This window comes from Malus domestica, chromosome 15 (genome assembly GCF_042453785.1).
Source record: "Malus domestica chromosome 15, GDT2T_hap1".
Classification (NCBI taxonomy): Eukaryota; Viridiplantae; Streptophyta; class Magnoliopsida; order Rosales; family Rosaceae; genus Malus; species Malus domestica.
The window spans coordinates 25,558,194-25,571,467 of NC_091675.1; the positions used below are offsets into that span (position 1 = coordinate 25,558,194).

General features: G+C 37.3%; 1 protein-coding gene across 1 annotated transcript; it reads left to right on the forward strand.

The window, feature by feature from the left end:
• The first annotated feature begins 1,267 nt into the window (after window positions 1–1,267).
• On the forward strand, window positions 1,268–12,099 carry LOC103401388 (DNA polymerase alpha catalytic subunit). Its single transcript, XM_008340104.4, has 31 exons — window positions 1,268–2,516; window positions 2,666–2,836; window positions 2,946–3,029; window positions 3,172–3,246; window positions 3,473–3,537; window positions 3,714–3,804; window positions 3,917–4,090; window positions 4,369–4,532; window positions 4,658–4,772; window positions 5,398–5,577; window positions 5,676–5,789; window positions 6,948–7,067; window positions 7,170–7,478; window positions 7,620–7,712; window positions 7,899–8,017; window positions 8,107–8,179; window positions 8,314–8,370; window positions 8,488–8,580; window positions 9,117–9,239; window positions 9,323–9,420; window positions 9,508–9,553; window positions 9,723–9,836; window positions 9,952–10,035; window positions 10,164–10,277; window positions 10,365–10,454; window positions 10,540–10,613; window positions 10,746–10,965; window positions 11,137–11,190; window positions 11,303–11,422; window positions 11,520–11,594; window positions 11,691–12,099. The coding sequence occupies exons 1-31, from the start codon at window positions 1,371–1,373 to the stop codon at window positions 11,835–11,837; spliced, it is 4,602 nt and encodes a 1,533-aa protein (XP_008338326.3). The 5' UTR covers window positions 1,268–1,370; the 3' UTR covers window positions 11,838–12,099.
• The last annotated feature ends 1,175 nt before the right edge of the window (window positions 12,100–13,274 follow it).

A 13,274-nucleotide genomic window follows, 5' to 3' on the forward strand; every position in this document is an offset into this window, starting at 1 on the left:
GTCGCTTATCAAGAGAGTAAAAAAAAGAAAGGCAATTAACTACAATAAATATAGGGAAATTTTATTTAAATTCATCTAACCTATTTCTACACCCAATTTACTCTTTACACCCATTCGATTTTTAACTAAACTATTAATATCTCTTTAAACCCAAATTTAATACCTAATATACCCTCATAAACCTAATTCAATATGTGAATTTATTTTTACACCCATTTGATTTTTAGAAGCTAAATTTGAATAATCTTGCGCTTTATGGCGGTGCTGAGAAATGCACTATTGGAACATGATATAAAGGCTAGGATTATGGATTATTTGAACATTCCTGAGAATGAGTATGGTCTTGTGTTTACTGTGAGTAGAGGTTCTGCATTTAAATTGTTGGCCGAATCATACCCTTTCCAAACGAACAAAAAATTGTTGACTATGTTTGGTTACGAGAGCCAGTCTATGAATTGGATGGTTTAGAGTGCCAGAGAGAAAGGTGCAAAGGTTTATAGTGCCTGGTTTAAGTGGCCAACCCTCAAACTGTGCTCAACTGATTTGAGAAAGCAAATTACGAACAAAAAGAAGAAGAAAAAGGATGCTGCGACTGGTCTTTTTGTTTTTCCAGTTCAGGTTACTGGGTCCTTTCACACCGGACATTATTCATCGTTGGATGCTTTCGTTGTTGTTTTAGCGGAAGGTAGGATGCCTTCGTTGTATTTGTTGAAAAAAATTATAGTAAATAACTTCTACTCTCTAAAAAATTGAAATCAAAGGAACAAAAAATTCATAAATTGAGTCATACATTGGTTGGAGAATTCAAAACTTCAAAATCACCATTTATCAATAAAAAAAACTTATTTTTCTCTATGAGAGCTATTAGGATTTTAACCAGAATAACCGTAGGATAAACAAAGAGTAATCGTATGGTTTAATTATAGTGTTTGAGTTTATTGATAAATTTGAGTTTTATTATTAATTTCATTTTGTACTTAACAATAATTATGCAATAGGGTAAAATAAACAATTAATATTTAAAATTTAAGTTGGGTGTAAAAAGATATTAAATGAATTTAAATAACATTTCTTTAAATATATTGTCATTTCGTTGTAAAACTTATCAGTGTTTATTGTGTCGTTATTGTATCAACGTAGTACAGTGGATATATGATAAATATTGTTGTAACTGAAAAAAAATAATCATTTATACAAAAAAAAAAAAAAAAATCCAAATACCATCCCGCCATTTCCCTCCGAAAAAATGCCCGTTCCCGCGCAAACCACAAGATGCTGGCAGGTTTATATCATTAATTAAAAAAGGAACTCCAAAACCCTACTCTACACCCACAGCCACTGACAGTCGCACAGACATCCACACACAATCAATGGCGGACGACGAGCAAGCGACGGTGGCCACCAGCAGGCGGCGGAGTCGAGGACCAGAGGCGTCGGCCCGTGCCGGAGCCCTCGAACGCCTCAAAGCTCTTCGCCATGGTGGCCGCCGATCTGAAGCTGGTGGGTTCCAAATCAAGATGGAGGACCGAATCTATGACACTGTCGGAGACGACGAGTACGACGCAATCGTCGCCAAACGACGGGAAGAGGTCCGAGGCTTCATCGTCGACGACAACGGCCTAGGTTACTGCGATGAGGGCGAGGAAGAAGACTGGACTCGTGCCGGTCCGTCGTCGGATGAATCGGACGGCGGCGATAGGCCCAAGAGGAAGAAAGTCGAAAAAAAGGAAAAGGAAAAGGACAAAGAGCCTCGGCCCAAAAAGCCCAGTTCGTCGCTCACTGCCGCGGCGGCGATGATGGGGAAGCAGAGGCTCTCGTCGATGTTCACGTCGTCGGTTTTCGGGAAAAATAGAGATAATGAGAGGGGGAGAGGGTTGAATTGTGATAGTATTGTGGATGATGTGATTGCGGAGTTTGCACCAGATGAGGATGACAGAGAGAAGCGGAGGAGGGGGCAATCAAACAAGATTTTGGTGCCGAATTTGAGTAATAAGAGTGAAATTGGGTTTGATAGGGGTGTTAATTTAGCAAGGAAGGTTGAATTGGATAGAGTTGTGGCAAATAGTAGTGATTCTTTGGTGGGTTCTGTGCAGATTAATGAAGGATTTGAAGAAAATGAGGGCAAGAAGGAGGTGGGTTTAGAAGGAGGTGATCCCCCAATTGAGCAAAGCCATGAATTTTCAGAGGGTGGAGGGGCAATTGAGGAGAAAAATGTGGATTTTGTTGAGGAGAAAGTGGAACCTGTGAAGAAAAAGGAAGAGGTTTTCACTTTGAATGCAAAGATTAAGGAAGATAACAAGGACCCGGCATTGAGTGCTATGGTGGGATGGAAGGCGGTGAGGACTGGAGGTGATGGGAATGTTGGTGGTGGTGTTGTGGAGGCCAATAGCGGCTCAAATAGTGAAGAGATTTCGCAATGTGATTTGGAAGAAGATGGTTCACTGCTGTTTTACATGATTGATGCTTATGAAGAGTTCTATGGTGCTAATGGGGGCAAGCTTTATCTGTTTGGGAAGGTAAATATGTAAATAGCTTGATGTAATATAAATTCTGTTTGGTTAGTTACGAATGAAAGTTTGTAATCTGTTTCGTTTCTGAAGTGTAGTTCTTATCTTGCATGTTTGATCATGTTGCACTACTTCATAGTTAAGTTTTGGTGATATAGGTCAAAGCAGGAAGTACATACCAGAGTTGTTGTGTGGTTGTAGAGAACATGCAGAGATGTGTATACGCAATTCCAAAGAGTTCTGTATTTCACAGTGATGAAATCATGAAGCTTGAAAAGGATGCCGAAGAGTCGAGGATTTCATCCAGAGAATTCCGTACAAAGCTGCATGTAGGTGTTTGCTTTTCAACAGGCGTGAACATACTTACATGTAGTTCTTGTTGGATTAGCATTTAATTTTCTTTGCTGCTGTTCATGCTTTTGTTTTTCCCGTTATCAGGATATGGCTTCTGGTTTAAAGAGCGACATGGCAAAGAAGTTGTTGGATCTCAATATATCAGCTTTTAGCATGGCGCCGGTTAAGGTTTGCAGTTACAATCATAGAGATATTTCCAACTGTGAATTGATTAAAGTATAAACCAATGAAGTTTGTTGAGTCTTCACGAAGCTTTCCTGTTATTTGTTCCACTTTGTTGCTCATTCAGTGTTATGTGAACATATCACAGAGGAGCTATGCATTTGAGCGATCTGACATACCTGCAGGAGAGAATTATGTACTTAAGATCAATTATCCATTCAAGGTATAACGCTCAACCTGTAATCAAACCAGTTTATACTTTATAGAAATAAAGTACACCTTCAGTTTGCATATTAACTACGTTACTTCTTTCTAGTAAATATTTGGAGTTTCCTAGGTTTTCGTTCTTTACAGTTGCTTGCTGTGAGACAGTGATGGTTAATGACTTGATGATTTAGTATCAAATTTCATTTGATTCCGTTTTTATGAGTACCGATTGCATGTCGCAGGATCCCCCACTTCCAGCAGATCTTAAAGGAGAAACATTGCTTGCTCTTCTAGGAACACATACCAGGTACAAGATTTAGAGCAGGTCCTCAAGTTTGATGTCTGATCTATAACTCTCAAATGCTTTCTTTTGTGTTTTGTTCCTGGATTTTCCTAGTGGTAAGAATGGAGCTATAGCTTATGTTACTTTAAAGCTCTTTTCTTTATTAAATAAGAGAAAACCTAACATATCATAACCTACAGCGCTTTGGAGCTTTTTCTTGTTAAAAGGAAGATAAAAGGCCCGTCTTGGTTATCAGTTTCAGGTTCAAAGTTTCGTCCAGTTTCACAACGGGTGAGATCTCCAAGTCTGGACATCCGTTATCATTTTAGCCATGATTATGAACTTCGTATTTTACTTTGCTTTCGGGTTCATCTGTAATAACTTTGATTATTCTATCATACAGGTAAGTTGGTGCAAATTTGAGGTGGTTGTTAAATCTGCAAAAGACATACAGGTCTCAAATTGCCCAAAGAAAACTGCAGAGGCTCCCCCAGTGGTTGTTACTGCAATAAGTTTGAAAACTATTAATTTTGACGAAATTGTCTCTGCATCTGTTATCTGCTGTCACAAGGCCAAGGTTTGTCCTACAATCTTTTTAGCACTGCTTGTTTTAGTTTTGTTTTTTCTGTGACTTTTGATGCATCTTGTTAGGATGCACAATTATCTAAGCCAACTGACTAACATGAAAGGAAAATTTCTCCTCTAACCTAATGTTTATAAATTTCATCCATTTGTTCCAGTCCTACAGTCAATATAGTTGAAGTTATACAGTCATATGCTATAGCTGCTGAAATCTGTTGCTAAAGTACACTGAAATGTTCCATTATCCTTATATTGTGCCCTTTGGCTTTTCAGATTGACACTCCTGTGTTAGCATCGGAGTGGACAAAACCTGGCATGCTGAGCCATTTTACTGTTGTCCGTAAACTTGATGGAGGCATATTTCCAATGGGCTTCACTAAGGAGGCTACAGAAAAGAATTCTAAAGCTGGATCAAATGTTTTAAGCATCGAAAGCACGTGGGGTTCACTGGCATATCTAATTCTCAATCAATCCTTTTCTTCGCTCTTTATAGAATAACAACTATTCTGTTAAAAACTGTATTTTAAATTCACTGGTATTGAAACTGAACTTTGTTTTGCAGTGAAAGGGCTTTACTAAATCGTTTGATGATTGAATTACACAAGTTGGATAGTGATGTTCTTGTTGGACACAATATATCTGGGTTTGACCTGGATGTCCTTCTCCGCAGGGCTAAGGTTGGAATACTTTTGCCTTCCTTTTATGTTAAAAGTTGATTGTCTCTATCCTTGTTATGTTTATTCCAGTGAGTTGTAAGCAAGATAACAAGCATAAAGTGGTGAAATCATTCTACCATTTGTGATTGATAAGGTCATCCTTTTGATAAAATATTTGCATCTAGAGGCAAACTGGATGAAATATAGACTGCTGACCAGATGCAGTTTGTAATCGGTTACATGATGTTTCGGTGCAATATAACTTCTCTTTTACATAAGAAAGACTAAAAAGCTTGACATGTTTTAAAGACTTGTTTCAAGTTTCAATTCTGAATAAAAACATCATTTCTCCAAATGCAGCTTTCTATGGCTGTGTGCCATTGCAAATTTCATGACCTTCCGTCGTTTCAAATGCCTGTTTCTTGTCATGCAATTCTTCTCTTTCTGCGCATCCTGATTTTTCCAAATGCAAATGATTTGTGCCATTGTTTGTAAATTCTATGTATTATTGGTAACACTCCTTCCCAAAAATGAAAAAAAGCTAAATTTATCACAATGGTGTAATTTTTTGTGCATTTTTTGTAATTTCGTACACTTAATGAGCTACCATTTCCCATGTATATTTAAAGATGTTCAATATTTGTAGGTTTGTAAGGTGCCAAACTCCATGTGGTCCAAAATAGGCCGCCTCAAGCGTTCTGGGATGCCTAACCTTGCAAAAGGAAGCTCCATTTTTGGGTCTGGAGCAAGTCTAGGGATCTTGTCCTGCATTTCTGGTCGCCTTTTGTGTGATACATACTTGTGTTCCCGTGACTTATTAAGGGAGGTAAGTGCTTGCGTTTGGGATTATATGCTCGGTATTGCTGATTAGGTTTAGGTTCTCAGCAATCAGCATCTCATGTATGCAATGTTTTGGTTTATCAGGTTAGCTATTCTTTGACACAACTTGCAAAGACTCAGCTGAATAAAGACCGAAAGGAGATCATGCCACATGATATTCCTAGAATGTTCCAGAAATCAGAATTTCTAATGGAACTGGTAGGTTCTCATGCTTACATTATAAACTCTATTTGGATTTTTAGAGTAGTTTTAACTGTTCTGTTATTTTACACTAGATTACTAGGGCTGTCATTATAGCCTCTACCTTATGCACCACCTCTTATCATATGCATACACAGTTAGGTGAAAAGGCCGTGGTTATCTAACCCAAAATCTCTTTGATATGATTTTCTTACACCTCTCTGATATGATTTTCTTCACGCTTGTCTCCTGTTATAGAGATATATGGTCCCTGAACTTTGGTCCAATTGGAGTTGTGGTCCATGAATTAAAAATTCGTGAGTCTTGGCCTCTGAACTTCTTATAATGTGAAGCAATGGTCCTTTTGGCTAACTCAGTTAGAACTTCCATCCTCTTTTTGTCCCTTTAAAATCCTTTATTTTGGATTCAAGTTCTTAGGGAGTTTCCCAGAAGGACCGCTGCTCGAAATTACAACAAGTTCAGGGACCAATAGTCATGGATTTTTACCAAAGCTCCAATTGGGACAAAGTGCAGGGACCATTGCTCCAATTTTCTCCCTGTTAAAAAGCTCAATTTTCCTGTCTTCTTTGACAACAAAATCATATAGTTATTTTATTCTTAGGAGAAGATTAGTGTTATCAGAGATTTGGTATGCAAGTGAGGCAATTTAATGTTCAGTGCAACCAATAATATCAATAAGTTATGGGTAGTGTTATCCACACACCCATTTTACTTCTCACACACCCTCTCAATTTTTGGCCGTCGGATTGATGAATTGAAGATCAATGGCCAAAAATTAACAAGGGTATGGAGGAGGTAAAAATAGGTGTGTGAATAGCACTTTCCTAATTATAGTGTATGTACTAGAAAACTGTGTTAGGAGAGTTCATATTGCATGTTAGTTGGTCCTTTTGTTCAGAAAATGGCTGACAATTCTGGCTGTGAAAATCTCGGATTGTTATCTACTGAGAATTCAGTGGACCAACATGCTTACCAACCAATTATGTCAGCCTCTTGCTAATAAAACCATGATTCTTGTTCACTTTTCTTGACACCTTGTAACTTTGTAGAACTAAACTAACAGTGAAAGGGGTTAAATTTCCTTGCTATAACTCTGAAATTATTATTTGGTGTGTTTGCACATGAGTTATTCTAATACCTTTTTCATGTATTCAGATTGAATATGGCGAGACAGATGCATGGCTGTCTATGGAACTCATGTTTCATTTGAGCGTTCTTCCCCTTACACGTCAGCTGACAAAGATAAGCGGTAATCTGTGGGGAAAAACCCTACAAGTGAGTCCTACAATGTTTTTTTTCCAATTATGATTTCAAATTCTGATTTGGACATGGTCTAAAAGGCATAGGTGGTCTAAATCTAATCTATGCATTTTTCAGGGTGCTAGGGCACAAAGAGTAGAATATCTTTTACTGCATGCCTTCCATGCAAAGAAGTATATTGTTCCAGACAAGATTCCTCATCTGAAGGAAACAATTTCGGCAAAGCGTAAAACAGATAATGGTGTTGATGATAAAAATGTTGATGAGGTGGATGTAAATTTTGATAATGAGGCAAAGAAGGATCATGGGAAAGGCAAGAAAGGTCCTGCCTATGCAGGTGGATTGGTATTGGAGCCAAAAAGAGGGTTATATGACAAATATATATTACTTCTGGACTTCAATAGTCTTTACCCGTCTATTATTCAGGTAAGCAATATAACTTCTGGACTTCACATACTCCACCATCGCCAACATGCCTACTTTCAATTTGTTTCTTCTCCCTGATGTAAAGTGAGTGAAAATCTTGTACAGATTTTTTTTAATATTCATACCGATTCAATTTTACAGGAATACAATATCTGTTTCACAACAGTGGAAAGATCTTCAGAAGGATTGGCTCCTCGTTTACCATCTAGTAAAAAAATTGGGCTTCTACCTGAGGTATAATATCATCTTCAGTACAGAATTCTTTGTTTACTCATCCTGTACATTTTCGCTCAAACAGATTGTCTCCTGATGATATAACTATCTGTTATAACATTGTAGGCCTCATAGTTTTGTTTCCATTTTCTCGTTCCCAAGAAAGTATGTGCATGTATATAATATGCTTTTTGCACTACTTTGCAGTTGTTAAAAGATCTAGTTGAAAGGAGGAGAAATGTAAAGAAATGGATGAAGACTGCATCTGGTCTCAAGATCCAGCAACTTGACATTCAACAGCAAGCTCTAAAGCTGACTGCAAATAGGTTTGTTTCGCCCTTTTAGGCCTGTTTATTTTTTGTCGTCACATCAAATGTGTTTCATATATATGATGTGAATATGGTTGGTATTGCAGTATGTATGGATGCTTGGGGTTTCCAAATTCGAGATTTTATGCAAAGCCACTGGCTGAGCTTATAACACTGCAAGTAAGAGAAATATGTGATGTTTAGTCTGCATTGTAACTACAGGGGATTGTTCACATATAATATATATAAATATTATTACTTTTACACCAAATGCTTTCATTCAGTACTGAGCAAGTCCCATAATTTTTGCACAGGGGAGAGAGATTTTGCAAAGTACCGTTGATCTTGTTCAGAACAATTTGAACCTAGAGGTCATTTCTTGTATCTCATAATAGCAGTGATTAATATAGCTTCCAATATCCACATCTGACTGAGTTATCTCAACTGACTGGTTAAGAAGGATGTGCCACTATTATTTTATCTTGCAGGTAATCTACGGTGATACTGATTCAATCATGATTTATAGTGGACTGGATGATATTGCAAAAGCAAAAGCAATTGCATTGAAAGTCATCCAAGAGGTGAGGTTCTAACCATGATAGAGTGCTATCTGAATATGATATGGTCAGTAAACTTTCCATTTCAAACCCTTATCCTGTACGGAAAGTCATTCAAGAGGTGAAGTCCTAACCATGATAGAGTGCTATCTGAATATGATGTGTCAGTAAACTTTCCATTTCAAACCCTTATCCTGTATGTTTAGTGTTCTTGCTCCTAAAACTATTTTCATAACAGATTCAAATGGTGCCTCTTGATTTGTGATAAAAGTTCCATTCTTTTACAATCTCTGGAGAAGTCCAAAGATCTAGTTAAAGAGATTAAAATCCACTACATTGATTTATACATAATGTTTCTGCAGTAAATAACCTCATAGTTTCCATAACTATTTTTTAGACAATGCAAAGAGCTTTTTTTTTTGTTTTTTCCGGAAAGGTAGACACTTCAGCTCCACCTTTGCAGTATCTGTCACAATATTATATGTATTCTTGTTCGCCTATCTATTTATACTAAGTTTATGTGCGTATGAGGGTGATTCCTCTATCTCTATGCATCTTAGGTTAACAAGAAGTATAGGTGTTTGGAAATTGATCTTGATGGGTTATACAAGAGAATGCTGCTTCTTAAGAAAAAGAAATATGCAGCTGTGAAGGTGCAATTCAAGAATGAGATGCCCTATGAGGTAATATAAAAAATGATCAAACTTCCAATTTCAGTTAAAACTTTCCTGGGAGACGATGAAAATTATATTTTTTTTGGGTGCAGGTTATTGAGCGTAAGGGTCTTGATATGGTTCGACGGGACTGGAGCTTACTTTCAAAGGAACTGGGAGATTTCTGCCTAAGTAAAATTTTATCAGGAGGGTATGCTGTGTTATAGCTCTTTTCTATTTGATATTGTCAGTTTGACTTGTGCAAAGGTTACTGATCAGTCACTTTTGTGGTTCACAGGTCATGCGAGGATGTTGTTGAATCAATTCATGACGCTCTGATGAAGGTGAGGTGGTCCTTTTCATGTTTTCCATGTTGAACTCATTGTGGGTGTTTTCTTTGTTGATTTTCCCTTGGAGAAAATAGCCATTATAAATTAATTCTTCGTAGATTCATTTCCTATTATGTGGCCATATGATTAAATGACTGAATTGTTGTATTACAATTTTGAACAGGTGCAAGAGGAGATGAGAAACGGAGAAGTAGCACTTGAAAAATATGTCATCACCAAGTCATTGACTAAACCACCTGAAGCATACCCAGATGCCAAAAACCAACCACATGTTCAGGTGAGTTCAAATAGCGTATTTTCTGTTCACCATCAGTTCATCTGGTCCCATGTAATGTACTCGATGTGTTTATTTCATTTTTCTGTTGCATTGATGCTTCTGCAAACAATCCTAGGTGGCATTAAGATTAAAGCAAAGCGGTTATTCTGCTGGCTGTTCTGCTGGCGATACAGTCCCCTATATCATTTGCTGTGAGCAGGTTTGTGACGCAGTAGAATGTGTATTATATCGAATGAATATTTAGTGAACACTGAGACCTGTTTTAACATTAAAGTGGTGATGTTAATCATGTTTAGCCTCTTGCTTTCCTTCCCATTCCTTGGACAGGGGACTAGTATAAGTAATTCAACGGGGATTGCTCAACGTGCTCGACATCCGGATGAATTAAAACGAGAAGATGGAAAATGGATGGTTGACATTGATTACTACTTGTCCCAGCAGGTTCTTTATCCAACTTATTTGCTCCATGTATTGTCATTTAGGTGGTACATTCTGCTGTTTGATTGATGACTTAATTCCGTTGTGCAGATTCATCCTGTGGTATCACGTCTTTGTGCTTCGATTCAGGGTACGAGCCCCGGACGCTTGGCTGATTGTTTAGGACTTGACTCTTCTAAGGTAAAAATCATTCCTCCTAGGCATTTTCTGGAGCTGATTGATAGGATTCCTCCCTCTAATGTATTTTTGAAATTGGAAATTTTAGTTCAAAGGTAACTCAAGTGAAGCTGTCAGAGATGATCCTTCCAGCTTGTCCCTTCTTCTTGATGATGCAGAGAGGTAACCTTATCTGGTTTCTCAAATCTTTCGTAGTGTCCACTGGTTCCTAAACTCTAATATATTTTAAATTGGAATGAACACGATGAAAGATTTCTCTGGAAATGATAGATGTATTCATGTGATGTATTGCAGATTTTGCAGTTGTGAGCCTTTGATCTTGGCATGTCCTAGCTGCTCCAATACTTTTAGTTGTCCAACTATCTTGAATTCCATTTCTAAGTCAATTACCGAAAAGCAAAGTAAGTCACAAGCTGAGGAATCTACCAGCGATTTTTGGCATACACTACGCTGTTCAAAATGCCCGGGGGAAGGAGACATGGGCAGACTGTCTCCTGTAATGATAGCCAACCAGGTATATAGACTAACTCGTCCCTTTTTTCACAGTGCCACTATAATTATCCGTCAAGGCAACTGTTAATCTGGAGAGATTTGGGGTCTGAAAAAGTGCTTATGGTTTTCAATACCAAATTGTCGTCAAGCATCTAATGAACATACTCCTTCCGATACTGTATTTGTCTTTCAGGTGAAAAGGCAAGCAGACAGTTTTGTTTCAATGTACTACAGGGGCTATATGACGGTAAATTTTTCTCTTACAGATTATTTTGGGGAACCATACGGGTGCAATGATTTTATTTTATTTTTGTTGCTGTAATTCAAACTAAATCTCAATCTCCTGACTTGACTTTCAGTGTGACGACGAATCTTGCCAATACAACACACGAAGTCTCAACCTCCGGCTTGTTGGCGATGCTGAGAGAGGAACGGTTTGTCCGGACTATCCTCGCTGCAACGGACGTCTTGTAAGAAAGGTTTGTATAAAGAACTCGTTGAAAAGAAAAAGAAAAACGCTTTCTTGTACTATTTTCGTGTAGCTAACGATTTTGGGTGTTAACGCGCCTTCACCAGTACACGGAAGCAGATCTGTACAAGCAGCTCTCCTTTTTCTGCCACATCTTGGATACAGAACGCTGCATAGAAAAGGTGATCAACTTTTCTTAACCAGGACATCAACTCTTGGTGTGAGCTTGTATTTTTAGGCAAGTAATTGCTAATCTTTTGCTGCAATTGGATTTGCAGATGGAGGCTAGCACTAGACTGCCGGTAGAGATGGAGTTGGCCAAAGTTCGGCCAATCGCGGATTTGGCTGCTTCAACAGTTAAAAGGATTCGGGACCGTTGTGCCTACGGATGGATACAGCTGCAAGATCTTTGTGTTACGGTTTAAATCTTTTAAAGTTTTGCAGACCGCAGGGTTAAAGTTGATTTGATGAGCAACCTACGAAACTCTTTTAGTCATTCATGTGTATTTTTATAGGTTGCTCATCAGCAATGTTGATATGCAATTACTATGCAGCAATGTGTTTTAAGCAAATCTCTCGGAAGGTTTCATAGGTTGATTGTAAATTGAGTATTTATACTTTGTACTAGTATAATCATGGCTGTTGGTGCTTCCCTGCTTTACAATTTCTACATCGGCTTGAAAGAAATACGTTGCAAATACTCATTGCCAATCTTTTATACACCATTTCTACTTAATTACAATACGAATTTGTCGAGTCGATATAACTTTTCGTAATCTCTATATCATTTTTTAACCAAGAACTAATCTTGTCTAATCTTTCTCTATTTTCACCAAATAAATAAATAAATAAATAAATAAACAAAATCTCAACGTCATTCAAAATGTAATTGTTTATTGTGATTGAATATATCAAAGCAGAATCAAGTGAAAGTAACAAAGATGGTCTAGAATCAAGTGGCAATAACAAAAATAGTGCAAAATCAAGTGACACAGGACAAAGGGGGTCACCAACACCCACAAGTCAAGCAAAGCAGAGGAGCTACAAACATTGGACGATTTTCAGATCTGAAAAATTCCAGCGGGGCAACTGCCAAATAGCAAGGGGCCGGCGGCTATGGCAATTTCAGGTTAGGGTTTCTAGGAGGGAAAGGGGAGAGAGCGTTTCTCATATTTAATGGCAACTGTTTGGTTTGGGGACGAAAATGTTATATTCATTCACATAACCACGAAAACTAACCATATCTATAACCGCAAATTAACCATCGGGTATTATCCATAACCATACCCACAGAATAACTGATTCCCCATTGGTTAACAGTTATATCCATCTTCGTCAATAAAAAAAAATATATTCATTCAATTGACGCATGATAATTTAGTAAATATTAATTGCGTCATTAAATATTTGATGTATAAAATGATTTAATGAATAGATCTTGTGAATCATAAAAATTAAAGCTAAATGTTGATAATTCATAAGTACCATTGAATTCTCATAGATTTTGATTCATATTAAAACTTTTTAACTTTTCCACAAAATGCAACTTACACAATCAATTTTTGTATTCTCAAGGTAATGGATTCGGTGAATAATAAATAAATAAATATATATATATATTTTTAATACTTTAATATTATATATAATATATATTATTTGGTTTGGATTTGGTTATGGATATGAACTGAAGACCCCTATAACCATATCCAAAATCATAACCGAATAATAATCACGGTTTTTCTCCATACGCAAAATATACCCGAATTTTCATACCCAAATCCAATCCATTCTAGCGGTTATCCACAGTTATCATGTTTAACCGTTAGAATTGTCATCCCTATATTTTAGAGTCGCCCAAAGTC